Source organism: Xiphophorus maculatus, chromosome 22 (assembly GCF_002775205.1).
Source record: "Xiphophorus maculatus strain JP 163 A chromosome 22, X_maculatus-5.0-male, whole genome shotgun sequence".
In the NCBI taxonomy this organism is placed as follows: Eukaryota; Metazoa; Chordata; class Actinopteri; order Cyprinodontiformes; family Poeciliidae; genus Xiphophorus; species Xiphophorus maculatus.
In genome coordinates this window covers 14,158,536-14,185,860 of record NC_036464.1, presented here as the reverse complement: position 1 = coordinate 14,185,860, position 27,325 = coordinate 14,158,536, and the positions used below count along the sequence as shown (strand labels likewise).

General features: G+C 37.6%; 1 protein-coding gene across 1 annotated transcript in view; it reads right to left on the bottom strand.

The window, feature by feature from the left end:
• The window catches only part of LOC102229150 (zinc finger matrin-type protein 4-like), a 90,162-nt gene that overhangs the window by 40,651 nt on the left and 22,186 nt on the right, over nt 1-27,325 (bottom strand). The window contains exons 3-6 of the mRNA XM_005801561.2: nt 24,681-24,773; nt 16,261-16,438; nt 11,435-11,680; nt 2,486-2,582 (exon numbers count right to left, since the gene is read on the bottom strand). Of these exons, the coding sequence (XP_005801618.1) occupies nt 2,486-2,582; nt 11,435-11,680; nt 16,261-16,438; nt 24,681-24,773 (614 nt within the window). The remainder of the gene's footprint in view (nt 1-2,485; nt 2,583-11,434; nt 11,681-16,260; nt 16,439-24,680; nt 24,774-27,325) is intronic.

Genomic DNA, 27,325 nt, shown 5'->3' with positions numbered 1-27,325 from the left:
ATCTCCTCTATATCTCCAGCTCTAACATTTTGCCCAGGCCAGAAGATTTATTGTTAACTGCAGTTCTGTTTCACTCTCTCTTTATTATCTTTGCAGTGCCCTTTCTGCAATACATGTTGCCTCTCTTTGTGAAAAAGAAACAATACTATAGAGACATTTCTTAATTTTACTGTGGCCTCTTGCTATCTCTAAACCCCATCGTCTCAAACCTGATGTCTCTTTCCCTCTCCCTGCATCTTGTCTCATCTGTCTCTTGGTGTCTGCGGTCGATGCTGTCAATTAGTCTTGCTTATGTTCTCTTTGTCATAAACATGACTCTTTTAGTGTCTGCAGTGTGCGACAGTAAAACTGACACAAGAGAGTTATGAACAGTCAACTTTTACCACAATATTTTTCCTGTGTAGAGTTATGATACTTTAGAAAAATCCCACTTTCTGTGAGTTTAGATCCTACTTTTTATCCAGAGCTCTGTGTACAGGTCTGTTTGGTGTCCAGAACTTAATCTTTATTCTCACGTCAAGATATAATCTTAAGCAATCTCTTCCAATTAACAACAGCTCCTTACAAGTACATAAAGCAGCTGACAAATTGTTATACCAACATGTTGACATGAGATATTGATGGTATGTGGGCAGTTGTATTTTAATGGTGATAAAAACACAGACTAACTAAACACCACTGTTAAAGAACAATCATGTTATTTCCCTTTAACAGGTTATTTTGAGGTAGTTTTATTTTTTTCTCCTCAAACATGTTTGAATTGCCCTTGCCGGAGAGGAACGTGGAAGGTTGAGTAATTAAAAAAAACAAAAACATTTCTGATTCCTTAACTGTAAAACAAAAGAAAACATGAATAGAAAGCCAAAACACCTGATGTTTTTTTTTATATCTGGCAAAAATGCTGATGTTAATTTCACAGCTTTGAATACATCGATGCATTCACCCATGCATCACAACACAGCCTGCAACCACACTCACAGCTATCTCATGGTAAATGTACGTAATATGATGGTTCTGTTTCAGATTATATTTTGCTGGTGGATATAAAGTATTTTTCATTTTGTAGGTTACAATGGCAGTACAGCTGTTGAGCTCGGCGCTCATCCTTCATTTGTCATTTATGTAGTCTTTCCACACTGCTAAACAATGTTAAACTCCAGCTGACAGGAATAAGACAAAACAACTTTGAAGAAAATGTTGTACAGAAATATCTGACATCACTTTGATGTGGCATCTCCAAGGCGACTATTCCATTCAGTTATATATATATATATATATATATATATATATATATATGTATCCCTTGTTTCAATAGCTGTTTGTTTTTCCAAAATTATGCTTTTAGATAAAAGTAGATCTTTTATTGTTTAAACATAATGCAAAGTATTTTTTTTTGGCTTAATTAAAATTCCATAAAGCTCAATGCGAGTGGATTTATTCTCTGGACCAAAGAGTTCCCTGTACAAAGCACGATCGCACCAACTCAGACAGAGCGCTTTCAGGGTTGAAAAAGAAAGAAAAGTGTAGGCAGTGAATCCATAGCAGCAATGCACTCTGTTTATGCTGTTGCTTTGATGGGAGGCAAGTATCTTAGACTATATTCATATTTTTTGACTAAATTTAATGTATTAAAGCCTTTTCTCATAGGTATTTGTAATGGGTCTCTGAGTCTAAAACAGAGACTCAGAATGCACAGAGATGTACATTCATAGTTGTTCTTGCTTCTTAAACATAATCATAATGCATGTTAGTAAATTGGAAAGTAATTCAATTCAAAAAGCAAGACTTAAAAATAGATTCATTAGATGCAAAATAAGTACTTCTGTTAATGTTAAAGTTTATTGGTAATAGCAAATATATTAAAAAAATCAGTTTTATTGGTCTTATTGGACTGGATAGTTGACCAGTGGTTCACATCCTCTATTCAAATGGAAGAAATTGCATTTTATTTGAAAATGACGGTCCCAGATGGGGACCTGCCCACACCATCATGAGTACAAATACCCATTTTAATGACTGTGCTATTACTATGATTGACTAACCACCAGACTCGACAGACCTGAACCCCAAAAGAGAATTGATGGAGTATTGTCAAGAGGAAAACGAGAGAGACCAGACCAAACAATAGAGACTCACTGAAAGCCAAATTAAGACTCAATTATTATGTTATCTTGAAAAGGCAAGAGTGCCTTCTGTGGGTTGAGAAGGACATCCTGCCCCTAGTGGAGAAGTTTAAGTATCTTGTCCATGAATGAGGGAATGATTCAGGAGCTGTATCGTTCTGTTTTGACGAGAAAGACGAGCTTTCTCGTCATGTTTCTCGTTAGGTAGTTGAAGCTCTTCATTAACCAGTCGATCTACATTCCTACACACATCTAAAAGAACATTCATTTTAAAAATAAATAGCTAAAAATATATCCAGTTATCGCTAATAATACTAATTTACTGAGATGAACTTGTGTGAATATGCAACAGTTCTACTCACTTGTTCTGGTGCTTGGAGCCCTGGAGGTGTGCATGGTACTGTTCGATGGAGTTAAGGACCACACTGCAGACGCTGCAAGAGTAACTACTGCGCAGCCCTGGAGAGAAACAAACACAACCAGGTATTCGCACGGGTTACTGGGGAGAGAAGTTTGGATATGTAGAATTCAAACCACCGTCTTTATGAGCTGCATTACAAACATGCTGGAATGAGGACAACGTGGGCAACCATGCACTTCTCAACGGACACTAAATAAGATTCTGTTACTCTCAGCTTTGGAAAGTAATTTTGTTAATTAAAGTGCATCTGCAAAAGCATTTGATTAGACAAATCATTAGCAGAAAACCAGTTACAGTTTTAGATCCTTAAATCAATGCCTCTGACTTTCTAGAAACAATGTGTGTGTGGGCGTGAGCAAGGGTGTCTCTTCCAAACTTGAAATTGAGCGGGGTTCAACACAAGAATCAGGACACCGAACAGAGAGAACTGAGCAGCTAATTGTGTTGCCTTCCACTGTGAAAAGATGTGCATAAATGCACATTTTACATTGTAGCAGTGAATGCATGCTTCAGACACAGATGTTAACTAATTAGAGGGTTTGCAGGTGGTCGGGATGAGCACCCCAAAAATAGATGAGTTTGGAGATACTGACAGAGCGGGGTGAAGCAACATTTGGAGGCAGGAGGGGGAGAGGAAGGGGTTTAGCAGAAATGAGGAAAATTTCCAGAGAAAAGTAAGATGCATATACAGATAAAGAAGAGTAGACACATAATGAGTTGTTGGCATGGCAGCACCGATTCTAAAAATGTCTGCCTTTTGTGAGGGCAGAGGGAGCCGAGGAAATGCTCTCTGTGTCAAGGAGGATGGGGCGATCAACAGCGTGACATAATTGGCTCTGTAATCTCGGTCAGAGATACAATGAAGGGCTATTAATGTTTTCTAACATGTTGTATAATCAGGAACATCAGTGCAGAGCTTTACGAAGATCAGAGGTCATAATCCTTGATACTTTAAATCTACCCGTCTGTGGCCCTCAGGCTTGATAGAGCGTCATTTTTATTTTTTAGAGGTTTTTTTTGTTTGTTTTTTTTATGTGTACTATCATTCAGTTTGTGCTGCAAAAGAAGCTGGATGTGTTTGCTTGTGTGTGGGTGCCCTTTTCTCCACTGTCATTACTGTCTTTGAGATTTATGACTGGTCTGTGTATTCTGTCACCTTCTGACCTTTCGAGGCAATAATTGCTAAAGAACTATGTTGGGAAATGAAGTTGTAACACAGTTGAGAGCAATGTGAGATCATTCAGACTGGGTGGGAGCTGCATAATGTAGCATATCCACTTCGTGTTGCCTCAGGAATCACTCCTTCTGTGACAGGGGTGATTAAGGACATACAGTCATTAAAAAAAAAGAAAAGCCCAGAGCAAATTAGTAGCCTGGAGTAAACACTGCCTTAGATTAACTTGCTGATATTTTGCAGCTTTTTAAAACTGGTAGCTAAATCTGTGTGTGCAAGAATAGAATAAATAAAAAGGGAAAATATTCATATGATAAAATTTCTGATGATCAGCATAATTTAACTTTAAATCATCATTTAAGTACACATGTTTAATCTCTAAGTTACATCCCCAAAGAAGCAAGCTGAAGGCAAGGAATATAAATTGGAGATATGGGCATAAAGAAAGCCAAATAGAAATGCTGTATTTAGCTGAAATGAATGTAATTTTTCAAAAAAAAAGTCTAAAATGCATTTACAGAGTTACGTTTGCATTTATTCACACTAAGACATTTTTCCAGTTTTATTTGAATTAAAAACAGATGTAATACAGCAGTCATTCAGGGTTTGATGGTGGTACTGAGAACTACTCTGCTGTTGCTGCTACCTTTATTTTTGCACACGTTAATCATGAAACAAAAATTTCATATTGCTAAATTGCTATTTGTTTATTGGGAAATAACTCTGAAAAGAAAACAATGCCCAATTCTGCTCTTCTTAGTTCAATAAATCTATACTGCTGAATGGATTACACAAAGATTTCTGTTCTTCTATATAAGACTAAGTGTGTTATAAGTGCACGTGTGTATGTGGATAGATAATGTCAGCTTCCCTGCTTTTAGCCTGATTGATGTCACCTCCCCAGTGTGTGGCCGAGCAGCACTGATGTGCAATATGCTGCCGCTTTGTATTGGCGCCAGTGGTCTTAATACAAACACACACACACACAGACATTAACGTACACTCAAGAGCAGACGCTTTGTGTTTTTGGTTCTGGCATAAGTTTCTGGCAAAAGACCTAATCCATGTTAATTACATGCAAGGAAAGTGTGCATGACAGCTTGCAGCTCAGGCTTAAGAATTTAGCTGTTTTTTGTCAGCGGGAGCAGTATTTGTGCGGGTGTTTTAAGCCTTGTTAATTACACAAGAAGATAGGCCAGGGAGGGAGTGAAAAGAGAGGGTGCGATGAGCAAAGGCAGTGGGTGTGGAGTTGTGACTGTCGTTTAATGTGCAAAGCCTTCTAGCACTGCAGCCATCCCTTGTTTGGAGATCCATTAATGCTGCTTGAAAATGAACCACATTTTATGTTAACATTTAGAAATACACTGTATGCTCATTATGAGGCCATTACTGCAGAGGAATCTTGACATGTCCTTGCTTCCGTTTCCCACCTTTAAATATTACGTATTATACGCAACTGAACATTTTTGATTCAGGTCTCACAACATTATTGCTCCCTTCAGGAGCACAATATTTGTGGCTTAGTCCATTTAAATGCTCTGCCAAGCTCTTACTTCAACTCCTTTTATGTGTCTCAGAGGAATTTATGGTACCATTTAACACTGACAATTATGAAATCTTGTTTATGGTGAGTACAGTTTGTTAAATTACACTAAATCAAGCAGAGAGGGACAATTAACCAGTGTGCAGATTATAAAAAATAAAGGTGCACACCCATAATTATGAATGGTGTTTTTTTTATCATTTCCTTTTTTATTTAATGTAAAGTTAGAACATATTTTGAAATGGAAGTGAAAGTTAAACATCTCGAAACAAATTTATAATTGTAATTCATTTTTTTAATGTGCTGCTGGCTTGGATACAGATTTATGAAGCTTTTCCCATCCCATAGCCCTAAAATCCTATGACACACCATGAGTGGGCCATGTACTGTTCAAGACTAAAAGTGAAGCAGATTCTAAATAAATCCTCTGAGATGCAATCAAAACTAACAGTATGCAAAAGCCTGACTGTTTGTCTCAAAGGAATGCAACATACACATCACAGCAGAAAACAGTTGAACGTTGCGTGTGAAGCAGTCTGAGTCCAAGTGGAATTTCACCAGAAACATTTCAAGGACTTCAGGAGAGTCTAATTAATTTTGCAGGAAATGTGGCAGAAATTGGAAACACCATCTGTTTCCAAGAGGACGACGTAGAACCAATAAAGGAATAAAAGATGTAATTGAAATTTGCTTAAACTGATTTTTGTGTTTTAGTTTAACTGTTTTCCACTTCAAGTCAACATTGATTAAGACATATTTCAGTGTAAAACACTTTGCACATTAATAATATTAAAATGATTGTATTACACATAACTTAAATGCAAACTGTTAATTAGGTTTGTCTGTCTTATTCAAGATTTTCTAACAAAATGAACAATGGTATTCTTTCAACTCTAAAGAAACATAATATTTAAACTTCAAATAATTTTGATCCCTTTAGCCAACAGTTTATATAATTAACTTGTTTACTTGTCAGCAACCTAAATAAATGTCCATTAGAAAGCAGTGCAACAGCAGCATGTGTTTAGAGCAGTGTCTTTTATCATTCAGCTCTGAGGTTTAGGGGAAACATTCAAAAAGATGCTGTGGACTTATAATTTACTTATGTATTTCTGCTATTTTGATATAAATGAGAGCTGTGCAATACACTGAATAGCAGTTCTCATCGCAAAATCAATGTGTGTGGTAGTGCAATCGGAATAAAACTGCTTAGTTGTATTATTTGGTTGATTACAATATTGTGCATTAAAACTTTGCTTTCCATTAGTAAATTGTGTGAACTAATGGAAAGCACAAGTTGTGACCTTCCTTTAAACCCAAACAATGAGACAGTTCTCAGTTGCCAAAATCAGAAATTGCAGAGATTAGGACATTATGATAGAGAAGAAAAGCAGTGTGGAAAATATGGACTGCTCATAATTGATTTTGTCATCAAAATATTTAACAAAATTAACGCCATGTCATGTTTTTGAAACAACTTAGTGTTTACACTAATGAGCATAGAGCTAACAAGAACTTCAGAGTTATGTTATTTAGAGCCATCTCTTCTGATTATAGTAATCTCAAACAGTTGTCAAGACAATTTTTTGAGAAATCTATATAAAAACTTATTTGAACAAGCTATTTCCTATAGCTGTTGTAAGGGTTAGGCATTTTATTGATCTTGACTCAATGATAAACACATTTATCTACAAAGCCCTGAATTGATTGTGGATATCTATGAAAGTGATGTGCAGCTATGTCAGGGAGTGCTATCTCCAGGGACAGGAGGTCATCTCCGCCTCACAACTGAGACAGAGCCATCAATTACAGACTGTATTCTTTCTGAACCGAATCGTCCACGCATGGACCCATGCAAGCATTCACTCACACACACGCTCTCCAATCCCAGACGCTTATCTCACTGCTTCCAATTCCATACTGAATCTCCAGAGTGCCACAAAGACAAAGAACAGGGCCTTCTTAAGGGGTTTCTACTCTGTTGTGATTTATTTTAAGATTCAGCTGAGTGAGGCAGCCTCCTTCCCTGGCCGGTGGCCACACCCACAGCACCTCTCTCGTTATCTACTGGAAATGTCTCTGAGAAACAAATGGTGTTCATGTAAATATTATGCTATTTTGTGATAAGTTTAGCTACTGGGTAGATGGGATAGGAAAGACTAATGAAAGCACGAGAATGTATTATCATTGGGATACAAGCATAAAACAGTAGGGAGACTCTGTAGTCACAGTTAGTAGAGGGGAGGAATATTATGTATATAATTCACCACCTTGCAGAGCACTAACAAGGATGACAGTTGAGATGTGACGCCATATCTGAGCTCCTTGTGATCCAAGTGCACACATTTAAACACCAATAAAAGCACAGGAACAAGCAACAAGCATCAGAGAATGAGCACAGTAGCTGAAAGAATGGGAGAAAATGGATTGGGAATAGGAAAAGGAGTACAGGTGATAATAAAAGCCAATCAAAAGTGAAAACTATGCCAAAACTGGAAATGTGTCTGAACCAAGCAGTCACAGATTGTAGTCAGTAGGAATCATGCAATGATTTTGTATTAAAAGGAATTAGAAAAATAATACTTGACTGATATCAGATTATGTCATTATACGAAAAAATGTGGGAAAAAAAAACTGTAACCGCCCCAAACTTTAACATATCTGGGAGGGATTTACAACAGTGCCAATTAATACATTATTGTAAAATACATGAGTTTTAAAATGTTTTATTGATACAAAGCTAAAAGTACATGGCCTTATAGCCAGATCATATACCTTTAGAATAAAATATTATGTGACAAATGATCTTGAACAACCTAAAAAATAAAGTTCACCTGTGTATAACTTAATGTCAGTATAAATGCAGTTGTTCTGTGAAATCCTCTGAGGTTTTGCAGAACATTAGGCAACAAAGAACATCAAGTAGACCAAGGAACTTAACAGACAGATTAGAGATAAAGTTGTGGGTTTGGCAACAAAACAAATCTCAAGTTTTGAACTTCTCTGAGAACTGGGCCTGTCAGTGGAAGTGATTGACCATGTCACGTTAGGTTTCTAATTGTTCTTTTTACTCTATAGATGACTGAACACCAAACAGAATTAATCAGAGCAGCAGACAGGTTTATGTTGTGGGAATATTTTTCTTCAGCAGTGCAAAGAAGTTGGTCAGAGGTGATGTGTGGCACTCAAACAACTGCAAGAAAAAAAAAATGTTTGAGGCAAGAAAAGGTTTAAAACTGACGCAGAGTCTAAAAACAGAGTTGGAGATAAAAGCAAAGATTTAGATTAGGAATTTCTAACCCTGGTTTTAAAGGGCCACTGTCCTGAATGCACCCCTACTTTAACACACCTGGATGAACTGGTTGAATTACCTTTGCAGGAGGTCATGGTTCCACAGAGGCCTGATAATGTGTTCTTCATTTAATGCAGTTGTGTTTTATTAAAAGAGGCACACCTTCATGATTAATGTAAAGGCTGTGGGACAGTGTCTCCCGGTGACTGCAGCTAGGAATGCCTTCTTTAGACCAAGTGAGATTTATGCATTAGAGTGGCCTACACTTAAACATGAACCTGTGGCAATAACTGTAAACTAATGTTTACAGAACATCTCAATTTAATTTGACTGAGGTTAAGCTATTTTACAATGAATAATGGGTAAAATATACTCCAAGATTTGCAGCTGTAATATAAAGAGAAGGTGATTCATTCTACAAAGGACGAATTCACACGCCTTGGATTTTTATCAATAAAATATATAAAACAATGTTTCACTTTCATTCTACTTTGTAAATATCATATAAAAATGTTAAACTCACATCATAGAATGTCATCTCAGGTTATAACGAAGACATTTTACTGGCCGTAAAGGAAGAGATTTTCTTAAATGCAACAAATGAAATATTTTTCAAAAAGGTGTCCGTTAAATATTTATAACTGCATACATTTAAATACTTTAGTCAAAATTATAAAAAGAAGAGCTCAGTTTGTGGGATCTGGGTCACAGTGTGTGGATTGCGGACGATATCCAACACGACACTTTTAAAGCCTCTGAGCCACTGTAGGCGGCAACATGACTCATGCTTTTAATATGATTGGCTTCTTGAGATGATGGTTTGTGTCATGGCACCTGGAGCACAGAGCAATCAGCGCAGCTCAGGCTCTTAGAGAATCAGCATTTGCTTGTAGAAGCTGTGCAATGTGCGCCATGAGTGCGCCAAACTTGAAAGTGGAGTAGGACGACGTTACATGGTATCTCTGTGCCAAACATTTGTTAATATGACTTCTCAATTAAGGACAGCCTTGCTTCTTCTTGTTATCCTTCAGCCTGGATCTGTATGGGGACAGACTGAAAAAAGGCTCTGAAAATGTGACAATTAAAAGCTAGGATTTGGCTTCATTACAATTTTCTACTAAAGTAAGCAAAGTACATTGTTGTTTCCTTTATATTTGTAATTTTGTCACAAATATAAAGTGTGAATTTTCTTGGTTAAAGTTTTTGCATATATATTGATATCGTCTTATGTAGTTGCAAAATCCTGCTCCACTATGAGGTATTTTAGCAGCTAAGATATGCTATAGCAACAGAAGGCCCATGGGTTTTACGCACATAAAAATACAACACTAACAAGTGTAGAAGCTGCGCTGCAATCTGAGCAGACTGTGAACCCTGACAACTGATCTGGAAAGCTACACTGTAGCAAACAGAATTAATAAGATATCAGGTCAAAGTTGTGGAGGGATTCACAGCTATATAAAGAGTGAGAAATATTTCTATTAACTAATATATGTTCATTTAAAATGTTGTACTCTATGGGGTTTATAGCTGTTCTTTTTCCATCTGGTTTTTACTAGATTTTGAATTTGGATTCTTCTCCCTTGATTTAATTGTGTCTATTTTTGGCACCTTGATCATTCTGCAGTTACCCTGGTCAGATGTTTATTTGAGTTTCATGTTTTATGATTCTCTGCTTTATCACCATTCCTCAAACTAATCATGAAAGATAAATATATGTTCCCCTTAGCTACTGTGGAGAACACTATCTCATATCCCAGGCTAAAGCTAGGTTTATCGTTGATGTTAAACTGGCCTTGTGTGCTGTCGCGGTGCCTGGTCGTCCACCTCATAATAGTCTATTAGGAAGGTGCTTTTGCAGAGCAGGTTCACCTGTACTGGCATTTATATGATCACTCTATGAAGGCTCTTTTTACCACACCCGCATAGAGGTAAAGTATAAATGCCTCATCGCTTGCTTGGCCTGTGTGTCTGTAGATTACTGGGACAGAATTGTCCCAGTAATCTCCTTGGTGAAAGACTCCTTGGTGTAAAAGCTAAAAGCCTTCAGACTGGTGGGGTTTATTTTTTGTGCAAAACAAAAATAAAATGCATTAATGCTGCATGTAGTAAAAACACACACACACACACACATTGTAGGTTCACTGTTCTTAAATCACTTGGTTGCTCTGGTCATCAACAAATCTTATTTGTACTGGTCTTCAGATAGTTGTATATTTTTATAGAGAAAGACAGGAAAACAACTCCAGTATAGGTTAGGTTACATGTGATTCCTGCTGAATGGTCTGAAAACAGTGAATAACATTTACAAGGTGTGTAAAAGGATGTGTGCACAATCTGAAACCTTTTTCTACTTTAACAAAAAAAATATTTTTTATGTTAGAGGAAGGTTTCAGATTTGCTATTAAAATATATCAATGTTTGTAGTTGTATTGAGACCACTGTATTTTATTAAGTTACTGTAAAAGTTGTTTTATACTCTTAGCTCAAAATACACCTCATAGTTTAATAACTATCAAAATGATAAACCTACACAGTACTATACAAATGTAAAGGTAATTACATTAGTTATGTAATTCAGAAAGGCTGGGGTAACAAAATTGAATTAAATGTCTCTCATTTATACATCAAAGTTAGTCAAACACATTTGGTGTGTAGGTAGTTTTAAAGTAACTGTTATGAATGTTGACTAAAATAACTGGTGATACTTATACCAATGTGACATATGTGAAATGTACACAACATTTACAAGTGCACGGTTTGAACATTTTACCACCCACACTGACACACTCTAAGTATATGATTACTCACTTAACCTTGTTCATTGTAACACCCTCACAAGCCACGGTTGTCAACAAGTTGAGTGGGGACTCTGGCTGACCTGTGCTCTCTGTGGCATCCAGACTGCCTGCTAGCTGCTCCAGGAGGCGGGCCCTGGCAGCATTTCTGCGATGTTTCTTTCCCTCGTAGTGCTGCTGGGCCATCAGAGGGTTGTTGAACCAGGCTCCGCACAGGCAGCAGTACTTCCCAGCCTCTCTGCCACCGTTTCCACTGAGCTCTGGCGTTGGCCAGGGTAAGGCAGGGGAAGTGTTGGGGTCTGTGGGCAGCGGGGTGGAAAGTGAGGAATCTGAAGGAGAAAGAAAAAAAGGGCAAAAATTAGAGCCGAGGAGGGAGTTCTACAGGATTAAAAAGAAAAGAAGGGGGAATAAAGGTGGATATTAATGTTCATTCAAATGCAAATTGAGCCCTAATGCAAAAATGACATGAATTGAAAAGATTTTCATTGAATTATTATGCTGGTATAACATTTAATGCATTCATATTCACTCATGAAACAAGATGACATTGTTAATGCATGGTCCTGCGCACACTCATTTACGTTTACACAACGGTAGGTTGTACCGATCAAATTAGACTTTGTTGGCCAGATCTGTGCTAAGTGTCACCTTAGAGAGCCGAAGCAATCGGCACTCTGGGGTCCAATCTTTAAGAGCTGCCTTTCTGCTCACATTTACCATCCTACTAATCCTTTCCATTTCATCTTTTTTTCAACATCACCTTGTCTTGTCTGTCCTCTGAGGGAGAAAAAAAAGGGGAAATGGCAGACTTCCAGGTGACCTGCTACTCATGACACGACACTGGTTACCATGGTGATTGTCCATTAATAGCCAACAGGCACTGATATGGCCACAGGACGTAGTAGTGGCTCTCACAGAAAAGATGGCATGTCTGCGTGTGTGTGCGTGTGGGTGTTTGGGCAGCGGACTGAATATGTGATCCCTTGAGAGAAAGTGTGTGTTTGTGTGCTAGAACGAAGATCCAGCACAGCCTGCTTGCATGTGTTAAGGTACAGTACGTGTACGAAAGACATCAACCCGGGAGGGGAGCTAGGTCCACAGCCAGACAGAGAGAGAAAGCTTATGATACCAGATGGTATCTCCAAATGTGCCAATTCACTATCCTGAATGAGTCAAAGACTTTAGAGTCAGACTGATCGTGACAGTAAACCTGCACTGCCTCACGTTGGTACATTTTATATCACAAACAAAAGCCCACTCATGCATGGTTTTGAACCAGGATGAGTCACGTATTTAACTGCAACCACTAACAAATGAAGAGCATGCATGAATTTTTGACCACTGACCCCTGAGGTCAGCTACTGAGAGGATCTGTTCTATGCGGTCCTGTGTTGACTAAACTCTAGCCCTGCAATCTGATTGGCTACTGATACCTTGATGTGTCTTCAGTCTCTGTTCACATAGTTACCGTATCTATGGCTGTGCCTCTGCTCATCGAACCTGCCACACCCACTCACATTCGCTTTGCTCATCTCTGCCATGCCACTCCATCTTCTCAGTTACTGAAACACAAACCTGTAACTATGTGGCTGTCGTGTCTTTTTTTAATTTTTCTCTGATCCCGTGAAAGACGAGGGGGGTCATCAAAGAACTGGATGATGTTTGTCTGTTTATGTGTGGCCATGCATGAGTGAAGTTCCTCAGCTCTGACAGCTTTGTGGAACAAGTACTGAGCAGAAACGAAGAGAGAGAGATCATCCAATGTAATTTCTCGTTCCCTGCCTTTGTTTTCCCACCATTTCCCCTTTTGACTGTGATCTCTGTACACTGGAGCAGAAGTAAATGTTTTTCATGGAGAGGGGCACAGAGAGAGAGGGAGACAGTGTGTGCAGGAAGTGCTCAATTGATGTGCACAGAGGAACAGACACAGGTATCTCTTCTCTACCTCTTTAGAGTTTCTACAGCATCTATTGACTTTTCTTTTTCTTACTTCAGTGAATGTTGGAGTCCAGGTTTCTAAGTAAATGCATCAGTCATTCTGCTTTTGTGTGTTTCTGATGATCATGTAAGAGTATTCATGTTGTGATGCCCATGTACGGCCTGGCCTGTCAACTTGGCTGTGCGTCTTTTGCGCTGCACTCATCTCAGTGAGCTCACAAAGGCTAGCTTTGACTTTAATCTCTCCTGAAATCCTCTCCTTCTCTCCCAGGTCACTCTTCCTCTCTTCTTTTGCTACTTCCCCTGTATCTTTTCCTCCAGGTCCCACTGTCATAAAAAGACAGAAATTCCACAGCAGCTGCAGCACAGAAGTGGCAGTTTTCCAAAGTAGGCCAAAGTTTAGCAGGAGCCACTTTGGGGGCTGATTATAATGTTCCATTTTGGAGCAATGGTGTGTTTACAGCTCTGTGAATTTTCCCTTTCACTCCAATTTGTATCACATTATGTAAAACTTCCTTGGAGATAACTCGCCAGAACACACATTTAAGAAAAAGATACTCAAACACCCATGAACAAAGACTAGGAAGTAACTAGGAGATTATTTTACTTGGCAGAGATTTTGTATTGCTAATTATATAACCTTTTCAGTTTAGCCCTTTTTTTCACATGCCTCTCTAAATTTTAGACTTTAAGTAAATTTACGGTAAACTTTCAACTTGGCCAATCAGCAAACATTAAGAGAAGCAATGAAAGTTGATGTTGATTTTCTGCAGTGTTATAGAATTGTAGTCTATAGCGGACTACTAGAAATGGTAGTCCGCTGCCATTTCTAGTTTTAGAACTGGCAGTGGAGGAAGTGAATGAAGCCATTCTGTCTGTGTTGGCCATGTTTCCAAATATATTGAATTAACATTAACAACCACCTTGTTCAGATTGGCACTTCTCACTTCGCAGTGGAGGATGGTTGTTTTTACAGCACAGGCAATTTATGGTAAGTTTCTTTGCGTCGAACTGGCAAGCGCTAGAATGGCAAGCGCTAGAAATTGGGTAAAATTTAAAACCTCAACAAAGTTCACGTCTCCAGGAATCAATCGTTTCTCAACAGCCAAGAGCCCAAACCCTCTGCATGGAGCAAAGCGTAGTGCAAGGCACTGGTTTTTACCAGGCTAGTTGCTTATCACCACCTAAGAAGTGTCACCAAATATATTACTAGCATAGAGACACTGAATGCCTGAAACTTAAATAATTACTTAATACTCTGTTGCAGTCTTGGCACTTTGCAATATTCATGTTGTGTCCGGTGATATTGCAATAATGATACATTTATGATATATTTTACAGCACTATTGTAAAATAAGAAACTTTGAGGGAAAACAATAGCTAGTTTGTGTGGAAAAGTGCTCCAACATTTATTTTCAAAGGACAAAGTTTGTTGACTGCTAAGAGTGTGAATCTGTGTGTGGGTGCAATTCATGCTGCGAAACACAAATGTGTCTCTTTGGGAACCAGCCTCCCCCATCATTTTAACCTAATGATATAAATTGAAGGCTTGTGCCCTAAACATCAAAAAACATTATGTGAAAATATTTCTGTACTCCTTTCATTTTGTCCAATGTTGGAACCTGCTGCAGTCAGGGAGTAAGACCTATTTTGGGTACGCAGATAAAACAGACACAATCAGAAGAATAAGTCTGCAATCTGCACCCTAATGCATCCAGACTCTTCTAGCTCAGCTCTTTGTCAATCACACAGGAAAGTCTAAGTGAAATGAGTACATGTTTTCTTTAAATGAAGACTTCTGACTGTGTTAGCTGACAACTGGAAACAAAATAAAACTTTTTTTTCCAAGTGGAACACCCACCTCAAAGTGCCTTAAAAGTGGCAGCAAATAAAAATGTACTTTTAATGGGCAGATTTTTTTATATTAAACTACTTTGTGGTGGAATTTAACTTAGTTCAAAATTTTTAAGGAGGTGAACCATGAATATAAACTACAAGCATTTAAGTTTTAACCTGTAAATTGAACTCTTATTAAGGGTGAAGTTGCACAAAACTGCTTACTCCAGTCTGTTTTACTCTGTTTTTAGCAAACAGTCCCACAAATGCCCCAGAGATGCTTGGTTTTCCTGCTTCAGCAGTGCTGCTAGTTTGTTTGGAGTGATTACATTTTTTGGCTTATTCTTGACCTTGTGCCTTGAGCTTTCAAAATGTTGCCTTTGGGCCTTCCTCTGCTATTGTGCCCTGTTTTTCTCTTTATTTTTATGTGGAATGTTTTGGCTGAGAGGTGCCTACAATGTACTATATCCATTCCTATACCTACATAAAAAATGAGATATATAATTAAAAATGTTATTTTTCTTATGTTATTTATTGAAAAATTGTCATATATTGAGTCCATTTCAAGTTTTACACCATAGAAAGGATACAGATCTGGGTTTTGGCCTTCAGCTTTCCGTTTCTTAATTCATATTCAGTCCTTGGAGGATTTACAAACATGTTTTGGTTCAATGCCGTCTTAAAGGCTCCAGTTCTGCTTCAGCTTTAAGTTTCTTTTATACAGGTGGTTTCCCAGTTTCATCATGCACCATCGGATACTTGGTAGAACTCATGGTAGCTAGCTCACCATCGTAGCATCCAAGTCTTGCTGGAGGAAACCATACCTGTAAAATGACACATCCACCTCTGTGCTTTCACAGTTGGTATGAAAACAACTCTCCGGGTTTGTTTTTGATGAGGAAATGATGTTAGGGCAAAATTTAAAGCTTAAAAAAAGTCTATTTTGCATAATACCTCCTGTTTAAATATAAGAGCTTCCCAGTTTGTTTCTGATCAGTAATTGCCTTTTGTCAGTATATCTTAGAATTTTTTGTTTTTTTATTAATTAATATTGAATTTTTCTGTAGTTCTAAAACCGAGTTGTCTATATTATTGCTAAAGTGATTTGCACAGATAACAAAAAGGTAAAATGCACCTGTGTTTCTAGGGCTGGTTATGGCTGTGGGTAGGTTTGGTGGTTCCCCAAGTACTAGGCGCACTCTCTTGGCGTGGGTTTTCCCTTGGTAGTGGGACTGGGCCACAATGGCGGAGGTGAAGAACATGTTGCACAAGGTACAGCACTTGTTTCTGTCTACTTCTGTTTCTGCACAGTCCTAGAAGAACAGAAGTGGGAAAGATGGTTAAAGGAAGTTAAATGGCACGGAAGGAAAATGGTAAATCTGGTGAAACATAAAAGAAAATAGTGCAGGTGAAAGAGTAGCAGATAATAAAATAGGGAACAAAGAGAAATAACCTTTTCTCTCAACTCAGTAGGTTTTCTCTCTCACACAATCACACAAAGGCAAAACGAGTGACAATCAAATATGCATCTGTCTCTCAGGGCTGAGATTGTGGTCTGGCCTCTCCACTGCTGCTGCTGGTTCATTACTAATGATGAGCCAGTGTTACTCCCCGTGGGAGACGGCGCAAGCTAAAAGACTAACTGTCTGACTGACACAAATGTGAAAACACACACAAGTTTATATCTTCACCAGACAAAGATAGACAGACAAAAATATAAGCTTTGCTGTCATTAAAAATGCCCAAACGAAGCAAAACTGAAAATGTTAACTTGAAAGAAAAATCTATAAATTAACAAGCAAATGAGAAATAACATGAAAAAAACAACAAAAAAGTATTGTATAATTCAATATAATTATCATATATTGAATTATATATGATTCAATATTTGAATCATATATATTGATTCATATATATGATTATATTACGCCAACTTAGGCCATCTTTGTCTGAATAAAATATTTCTCTGGGCACAGCACAGGGATAAAACGTGCGACCCATGTTCGGATGTCTTAGCTCTCTACAAGACTGTCACAGGTTCAAGTCCTGGCCTGGTGGAAGCGGATCTCTCTCAGGATCTGCTTTCCACTCTCAAATAAAGGGCACTAGAGCAAAAATAAATAAATAAATAAAAATAAAATAAATGTTTGATGATCAAAAATATTTAGTTGTGACAAAAAATCAAAAACAAAAAAACTCTGTGGAGGACATGTTTGGAAACAAAATATTACATGTTTCAGTCAGCTTCAAGCAAATAATTTCTTATCTAGTGTAGAGGATATTTTATTTAGACTGCTGCTCAAAGTCTACCCAACTGCTGTGCTCCCTGAATATGTGAATATCATAAAATGTTTGAAACACATTTGAAAGATTTTGTGTGTAATACCCTAGTAAAAAATGAAACAAGTTGTATGTTTCCTTTTATAGTCTAAGAATTTTAGATGAATCTGTTTTGAGTGTCACCTTTCTTTCTTTCTTTTTTATCAATCCTTGTATTTTTGTGTTTTACTTTCTAGGTATTTTTTATTCTTTGTTTCATTTTTCTTTTATCTGTCTGCTGTCAAAGTGGAAAAAAATAAACAAAACAAAAAGATTTTTACAAGAAATTGCTGTTGCAATAAGTGAATACAGTAACAGTGTAGTCCCTTGAACATCATATTTGAATGAGTGGGTGAAAGCTGTGTGTCTCTGAGGATGTGTGTGTGTCTCTCTCATGTCATCCCTGGTTAGCGTCACGGACAGTGATGTGAGAGATAAGGACACCTTTACCTTCCAGGCTTTCTCTCTCTTCTTCTCCTTTACTCTCTTCTCTTTCTTTTGTTTTTTTTTTTTGTCTTGCCTGCTTTCCCTTTGCTCTTAGCATTTCCTCCCCTGCATCCTCTCTCTCCCTCTGGGTCCCAGTCTCAGTGACTCTGTGTGTTGTGGGATGAAATATTTATCTGTATTGGCAGGCCCTCGCCACCCCCTCCTTTCCCTGCCCTCTCCCGCCTTGCCTCTTCGCCTCCTCCATGCCCGTGCCTGCTGTGAACGACGTGTAAATGCGTGCCATCAACTGTCCTACGCCTCTCCCCTGCATCAATAAAACAAACTGAATTTCTCTCGCTGCTTTATATTCCCTTTTCAGTGACTTAAATGGCATATATAATAATTTGTGCAACTTTTCCCTATAATATATCTTTTCTGGCTTGTAGGTCCTAAAACAAAGGTAGGTCATAACGTTCATTTACATAGAAATATGTAAAAAAAAAAAAAAAGGTGTCAAAGACAAAACAGAGCACAGAAAAGCTGAGAATGGAGCCAAAAATTTGTTTCAAACAAAAGTAATGAAACCCAAATCTCCAACTCAAATGTGAGATTATAAAGTTAATATTTATTTGGATAATCCTCTATGAGGATGGGGAAGTTAAGAAATGTTGACTGTTAACAGTATCTTGGAAGTCTAGCAAACTAGCACCTTGGTGTGTCTGCGTGTGTGTGTGTGGGGGGGGGGGTATGGATGGGAGGGGTGCACATGTAAAATTTTTAATTCCAATTTTGCTATCTTTTAAAAAAAGGTCAAACCAAGGACTTTGTTTGCAAATTAGCCTGTGGCTAGAAAATCTTCATACAAAACAATGGTTGCTTTGTTTCTATCACAACATTTCTTCCTGCTCTGTCGCTGATTAAATAAACTTGAATTGAATTCAATACCTAGAAAATCAAATATGCTTTGTGGTGAGCCCAGTCTCCACAATGGTTAATGACTGCTTGTCACAAAAAATAAAAAATAAAAATAAATAAAAAATATGTAATGTCCCTAGACTTAAGTGATGTCATTTCAATACTACATTTTTACTCATGAGGATCTAACTGCACTACACAGAGTGTTATTTTAAGGACACTGTATTTTATGCATGTAATAGTCTACCAGTCTGTCTGCATTTAGTCTCCACAACAACATGCCATTTGGCTCTCGAATGTCACACAAACCTAATCAACAGATGTAAGAGTTGAAAGGGAAGCTGAAATACTGAGATGACATTTGCAGCTAAATGTTGACCCTTTTGTTTGGTTTGTTTCAAACATTTAATAATAATGAGAAAGTTACCTACGTTAAACATACATGTGAAATGTTATGCTTTTAGCTTTGGTCAAATCATTGGTCAGGCTGTTGACTCCCTGCTTCAGCTATCAGACTTACACATCGTATGAACTTTGTTGTCTTTTTCCCTGTGTTCCCTGAGTTACTGTTGGTATAATACCAAGACTGTAGTTGGGGTAAAACTGTTGCCAACTGAGCGACCGTAGACCAAACAGTGTGTTTGACTGTTAACTTTCACAATGCTAAGCCACATTTCCTACATTGAGGATGTCTGAGGCAAAAGTGCTCACTCCATCCTTGATCTAAGCAACCATGTGGACAAAAAAATCTGTTGTCATATTCATGGAAAAGGTATTTTTCTGTCAAAGAAATCTGTGATTACCAAAAAAGATTCCCTGATACTACTCTCCACTATCGTCATATATGAAAATGCTTATCCGATTTTAAAGATGTGACTGAAAAGGTTTGTTCTGCATTAGAACAGGAATTTTAAAATTACTTATATCCTCCGACTGACTGATTTACTGATGTTATACATAAATGACAGATAAAGCCCAATAGCAGAAAATTATCTGCACTTTTTTGATGTTATGTCGCTTTAAAACATAAAATCAGCTTTTCCATAGATATATGATATTCAATTCTGTGCCATTTCAGAGACACTGTAGTTCTCTGGAGGGCAAATGCTTTCTATCCTGTCTTGTTTTTAAACAGAGTTTTTCCTCTTATATCCCCATTCCTTCATCTCTCCTCCTCCAAAGTCTCTCATGTGTACTTTATGCAACATTTCCTTCTCTTTTTATCCTTCTGTTCCTTCCTTCCACCTAAACCCTCGCTTACATTGTTTACTTCAAACCTCTCTGAACCAAAATCTTAGCTGAGGGAAATCAACTGGAGCAGCCCGTCATCCTGTAGCAATTTTCTTTCTTATTTTTTTTCTTGGTTAGGGACAAAGATTTGAAGATGACACAGTGCAGAAACTTGCAGGGGTCTCACCTGTCAAGACTCAGAGAAGAGTAAAAGATTCAGTGACACAAATGGGAGACAAACCACAGTGACGGCATCTGATTGAAAAGACGAAATACGTCACACCAGGGATTTAGTGAAAGCAGGGGAAAAGTTTTTAAACAATTTCATGCATGTGTGGGTGACTGACAGATGAATAATTGCCATCTCATTATGGCTGCCATTCTGCACAACCCCTTTAAACAATAAACAACATGTCTGACTCACTGTTTCCCTCTATCCTCTGTCTTTGCTGAAAGTCATCAACCTTTCCAAATTTCCCTGTTATTTTACTGTTGTTACCTGTCGCACTTCAAACATCTATCGCAACTGATTTGCATGCAACCTAATTGTTGTGTGTGCTTGTGTCAACATGCATGTATGCCTTCTTATCTGTCTGACAGTGAAGCCTGTATTGCTGTGTATATATACAGTATATATATATATATATATATATATATATATATATATATATATATATATATATATATTTTTTTTTTTTTTTTTTTTGTTAGGGTGACTTCTTCCAACTCATGCAACTAACAATAGACTCCTAATTAGCAATGTTTATCTTCTTCTCCTTCTGTTTTGTTTTTCTCAGCCCCTTCTTGATTCTCCCACCGTTCGGCGCCGAGTTGCTGTGGGAAGTCTTGCTAAATTTACATGTGAAGCAGTGCAGAGTTTGAGGAAGCGCTAAGAGCAAATTGAAAGGGATAACAGCACAAGCATCATAATACAAGAAGAATAAAAGCTGAAGGGAAAATGTGATATTTTTCACCCCGTGCAACGGTAGAAAACGGCACAAAGAAAACGGGAGGTTAAACAAACCATCCCTTTCATTTGTGAGCACCTTTACGACCTACTTTCTCTCCATCTTCTCTGTGACAAACACTTCCACTTACACACAAACACAGAAAACCTCAAGGCATGGCATTTTACTCTGGCAGTTCATTGACTCTGAGGAAAACCTTTTCTGCTGTTCCCACCGGACAGCGGCATGTCAATCAGAGCAAAAGCAGAGATAGAGTGAAAAAAAAAAACACACACTTAGATGCAGAGGTGAGAAAATGTGTGTGAAAGTTCCTATGGAAGGAGAAAGATAAAATAGATGAAAGGAGAAATGATTTTTTTTTTTTTTTTTACCCAGACTGAGTATTTCATCTCTGCTCATTTAATATCAGCTTCCCAGCACTGTCTGATACAATCAAGCACAAAGCACTAGATGCATCACTCGCACTGCATTACAGTATGGCAGATGATTGGTGTGTGTGCTTGTCTGATGACCTGTTTATATGCATTCACTGTCCCATATGAGTTGCAGGCCAGGACAGGCTGAGTCATGTCTTATTCACCTTGGGAGACAGATGGAGATGCAGGTGTCTATATTTCTGCACTGCGTGTCAGTGTATGTGTACACCCAAAATCTTTTGACAAATTATTTTATAAGTGTAATCTGGACAATTTTACTTCTGTTAGAAGCTATGTTAGAGTTTAATTGATCCAAAGGTAAGTATTAAACATTTGAACAGTGCTGAACCCAAGCAGAATTCCAGCTTAAATACATCTTAAGTTCCCAATTTCATTTTGTCAAAACTTTTCTTGACCTTTTCCTGAAATGCTTTCTTTATATATATCTTGCATATGGAGAATACTGGATTCCAGTTTGATTTATTCTCCATCTCCATCTAATGGAAAAGCTTTAGGTACGTCTTTGTGGCAGCCTTCAGTTTTTTGTTTATAAACTGACTTTTAGGCTCCCTCAATGCCATGACTTCTGCATGAATTTGGAGTTAGATAAAAAGCAGGAGTTGCCACTTTTTCCCATAAGAAAAACAGAAAAATGTCGAAGCCAGAAAGGAGACTCTCTAAATAGCTACATGTTGAATTTAACCGTTTTATTTATGGGTAGAAATTTCTTTTTTAATAAGGTGTTGGATGCTTCCAAGGATAATAAAAAATAGTTATAGGTATGTGAATTAAAACCCACTTTAACAGCCTTTTCTGTATATAACTTTAAAAGAACCTTGTATATCTATAAGTTCAATAAAAAGCAAATTCCTATCCAACCAGGTGGTAACTGAAAAACATAAGAAGACTATGTGCTTGTCAGCTGATGAGCATAAGTGTTTTCGTCTGAGTGCCTGTGAATAGATATTATAGTTCCTCTGAAGTGTTATTATTTTTGCTGCACTGCTTCACATGTACTTTTCATGGAGAAATTCTGAACACTTCAAGGTAATTCAGTATCAGTCATAGTTTTAAATATTAATAGTGTCAAATTTAGTGTCTAAACCTGTTTTTTACTTATTAGGATGATTACCTGATAAATGTTGTTCATTGGTGTAGTTGTTTTTTAGATCTGGCAACCTAGAGGGATGGAAAGTGGGTTCAACCCAGCAACACTGAGCCACTGCAGGACTGTAAGAAAAACCTTACAGCTAAAGTTATAGATTGGTGACATTGTTTTAAAACTTACTGTAGGTCTGTCTGATGTCTGAAGCAGAAGAAAAAAAGAGGAGTCCACTTACCGCTGAGTACCTAACGTTACACTAAATCCAGTTCTGACTAGATGATTGAGACAACTTTGTCTTCTGGACGCACAGACTGACAGAACTAAAATTTCTATCAACAATATTCTCCCAATCAGATCACATGGAAGACTAATCCCCTTTTCTAGGTTTTGCTGCTCTAAATTCTAATAGATTGATGAAAATGTCTCCCTATATAACTCAGACATGCACTTAGTGTCACTTAGTCAATTTCTCTAAGTGTTTTCCATTCGTATCAGCAACCTGAGTTGTAGTGATCCGGTTAAGAGACCTCCAGACATCCACAAGCCTGTGCCAGAAGAGACAGTGCACCTGATAGGCTTAGATCAACCTTTGGCAGACTGAACTACTGTTAAACCAGAGACCTCATTATCTTTCAAGCTAATAGAGATGAAGGTGGGGAAATGCCTAAAATACTTAACCTGGTTTTAGGGGATGTTACACAGATCTCAACAAGTAAGGCTGCTTTCCCCCTTCTATTATGATTGGGCTCCTGGGCTTTGACTTTAATTGATCAAGAGTGGTTCCAAACCTTAATTATCACTTTTCTTTAACAGTGTTTCCTCTTAGTTAATTAAAACCTCAGAGACACTGGCAAACTTGATTTTTTTATTTTTATTTTTAAATTAGTTTTGTCATTTCTTGATTTCATTTTTCATTCTACAATGGATCTCCTTTTTACATTGAGATTCCTTGCCTTTTCACTTAATTGTTCTATTAATACAATACTTATAATGAGTTAAAGTGTGTGACAGTGCGAGTAAACAAGATCCAAATCAGCATGTTGGACCTCAAAATATTTAAATATGCATTGATCCATAAAGACCTGATATGTACATCTCAGATTTTAGACCAAATCTATTTTTATTGTGGTAAAAATGGGATTATCAGTAAATATAATCTTTTATGTGATAATGAATGTTTGGATGCACACCGAGGAAATAAATTATGTAAAACAATCACAGTCTGCACAACTATAAACAGTGGGAGAAAAACAAAGACATCAGAGGATCTCATCTTATCAGGCAAGGGAGATACATTAAAAACTAGGCCAATATATCACAAGGGAATGGTATTATCTCAACAAAGCAATTGGTTTATAGCAGTAACTCCGTAGTACACTACTCTCTTTCTATTCTGGAGCAAAGTCTGTCCCAATAATTTTGCTTTAAAAATAAAGACAACTCTATCTAGTATCTCCAACAATGGGAATATTAACAATTGCTTCAGCTCATTTAGTCAAAGTGATACATTTTCTGACAAGAAAAAGTAAAAGTCAGTGATCTCTCAACGTTGACTAGCCTTTTTTGATTGTGGTATGCAGTTTTTTTTTTATTATTTCTTAAAAGCTGTTTCTCCAAAGCAGGAAGTATTGGACTGGAAATATTATTTTTGTTTATTTAGCTTCATGCCACATGGGTCACTCCAAATAAACTGACTTAATAATGACTGCACATTTAAACATAAGCACCAAAATACCTTCTATGCGTCATGTCTGATGTGCAACAATTTGCTACAAATGCAAATGCAACCTCAGCTATTACCATAGTTGCAAAAGATGCAAATCATGCCATTTCCAGGGCAAATTCACACAGGAGAGCAGGAATAATAAAATGACTTCTTTAGAAAAGACCTGCAATTGTCAGATATAGAGCTACTTGGCAGAATCTGCTTCTACTAAATCTTACAAGACACGCTCAGGAATATTTATAAGGAACAGCAAACACTTTTCCTACAGCAGTCATGGTCTACAACTGTAGATGGTCAGTGTAGTTTTTTGTAAGTTAGAAACTATTTTTTAAAAAAAAGGAATTTCTTCTATAAATTCCTTCTACTTTGATTTGAAAAGACATATTCACGTTAGTTTAGTAAAACAGAAAAAGACAAATAAATACACACTAACATTAAGTATGAGCTTACTGGGTTATCTGGCCTCAGTCTTTTGGAAGGTGGTCCTCCGTCTTCAGGGTGAAGCATGTAGAACAGACGCACCTTGTTAGCGTGTTTCTTACTCTGCAAGAAAGACAGAAAGTGAGAAATCTAAAGACCATCCACAACCACCACTCTATCTCGCCATGTCTCTCCATGCTTTTAGTTTAGAGGGTGTCTGCCAACAAAGGTTTAGAGATGGAAAGCATTAATTCTCAAACTTTTGTATACTTGCATGCTACAACCACAATTTTTTATATATTTCAGTTGGACATTTTGTGACATAGACCAGCGCAAAGTAGCACATAACTAAATCTGAAGAAAAAGCATGCTGAAAACGGTGGTATGCTCATAAAGCAGGGATAGGTTATAAATCAGTAACATTGTTCTATCCACCATATGAAAATGAAAAGAATATGGCACAATTGCAAAGCCAGACAGACTTGAACATTCATCTAAAATGTTAGTTTGGGATAGGAGGGTACTAATCTGAGTAGCATACAAGAGGGAAAGCTGGGGAAGGTGGAGAGACCCATAGCTCATGAACCTGTTAAGAACATCAAACTGGTCTGGTCAGATGAGACTAAAATTAAACATTTTGCATGACAGGCAAGAGGCTATGGGGAAAAATAATGCATATCTTCCTGAAAAGACCGCAGTGACAAATAGTGGGAGCATCATGCTGTAGGAATGCGTTTTTCAGCAGAAACATGCAGTTCTGAAGGAAAATTAGTTAGAGGCAGCAAAATACTTGATAATTAGGAGGAGATTCACCAGTTTTATCTCCGGAATGCTAAAGGGACAGCCAGAACTCTGTGTCCAAAAGCAGTCCTCAAAGACCGGTATCATGCATGTTTTAGTTCTCTCAGTCTTTCTGCTACATCCAGCAGTCCACTTACATACTGGTTAAACCCCGCCTTTTCAATTTAAATCAGCCAATCAAGCTCCAGCTCTTATCACTGCTCTTTCTGTAAAAGAGCTGAGTTTAAGGCGGGCCTCCTCTTTAGCAGGTTTCCAAGATGGCTGCCACAGAAGACACACCCACAAGGTAACAAACATTTCAACCACACATACAAAAGGTTAATTTACACACTGTAAAACTAAAATTAAGGAAAAACCCATTGCTTCTTAACAGTAATGTAAAGCTTTTTGAGATATAATCCCCATACAACAAGCTGAATTTGCAGAGAAATGTGGTTTTACAAAGTAAAAGGTCCTAACTGAGAGGACCTGAGTACAAATGTAACTGGGCCACTTTGCAGCATTTTACTTTTATTCAATATTGTTTAATAGTGTAAACTATGTATTAATCTGATAGTATATGTAGCTAGTTAATGAATCAGTTTGTTATTTTGATGCCAGTTAACCATTATGCATTATTTTGTATTGGTCCATAAAATCCTAGCAAAAATATGTTAAAGTCTGCGGTTGTAATGTGACGAGATGCAAAGAAGTTCAAGAGGAATGGTGTTTTTGTAACACATTGTGATAACTGGCATGGGTTTCCCACAGCTTCCTGAAGAGATAATTAAGACATTAAGAAGGAGATTAGGGAGTTAGACATTTCTTCACCTGCATATTCACACTTTTCATTGCTGAGAGAAGTGAGAAAAGAGTTTTGGTCCAACAAGTGATAATTATCGCAAAAACAACAATGTCATAGTTACCTATAAATATGAAACCCAACAAAAAGGAAAAAATAAAAATTCAACAAATGTATTAGATATGTTAGTGTGACATCTACTGAACTAGTTTTCTGAAAATGTCTTTTTATTTGTTCCCTATATAGTTAGAGCCTTCTCCTAATGCAATCGCTTCCTGTGTCATATGGGTTTAAAATATAAAGACTAGCAATATGAGTGCAGAAATGTTTATATGAAAAGACAGTGAGCTGTCCTTGTAGCTGCTAGCTGTCACTTTAATAATGAGCAATGGAAATAACCGGACATACTGCAGGGCAGAGATGTGTAAATGTGAACGTGATCAGACATCTCTGGCAAAGTCAGGCCTTCATTTCCAATCTCTATATAAAACCTAGGATTGTCTCTAATCTCTATGGGCTGCTGCTGCTTCAGAGCAACAAAGAGAAACAGGATAAAATGCTGAGATACAAATAAAAATTTCAACCATCTAAATCAAACATGTATAGCAGTTGGAGGCTGATGGGACATGTTCTACAGAGGCTAATGTTCTAGTGAAGCAAGGCGATTATCACGGCTGAAAAGCATACAAAGAAGGCAATTGGGAAACTGTGACAAGACTTGCACTTGTACTTGTAGCCCATCAGCTTATATTGGATCCTTTCCCCCCCAGCAGAAGAATTGCTCCTCAGTCTCACTTGTCACATGGCTGTTAATGCATTTTGTCAGTGGGTATATGCGTGTTTTCGAGTGTCTTGAGAGTATGCGGTGTGTTTATAGGTATATAAATGGCTGTGTGTTTGATGGCTCGGGGATCTGGACCGTAAAAGCTGGACCTTGAGATGGTAGGCTACCCTGCAATGACCCTCAGTGCTCACACTGCTCTAATGGACTATGCATGTTTCTTTTCTCTCCTTTTCCTGTGTTGTTGTGTCAAATCAAGTCGATGGAGACAGAGGAGAGGACTGCTAAAAGGAAAAAAGGCATTTTGTTATG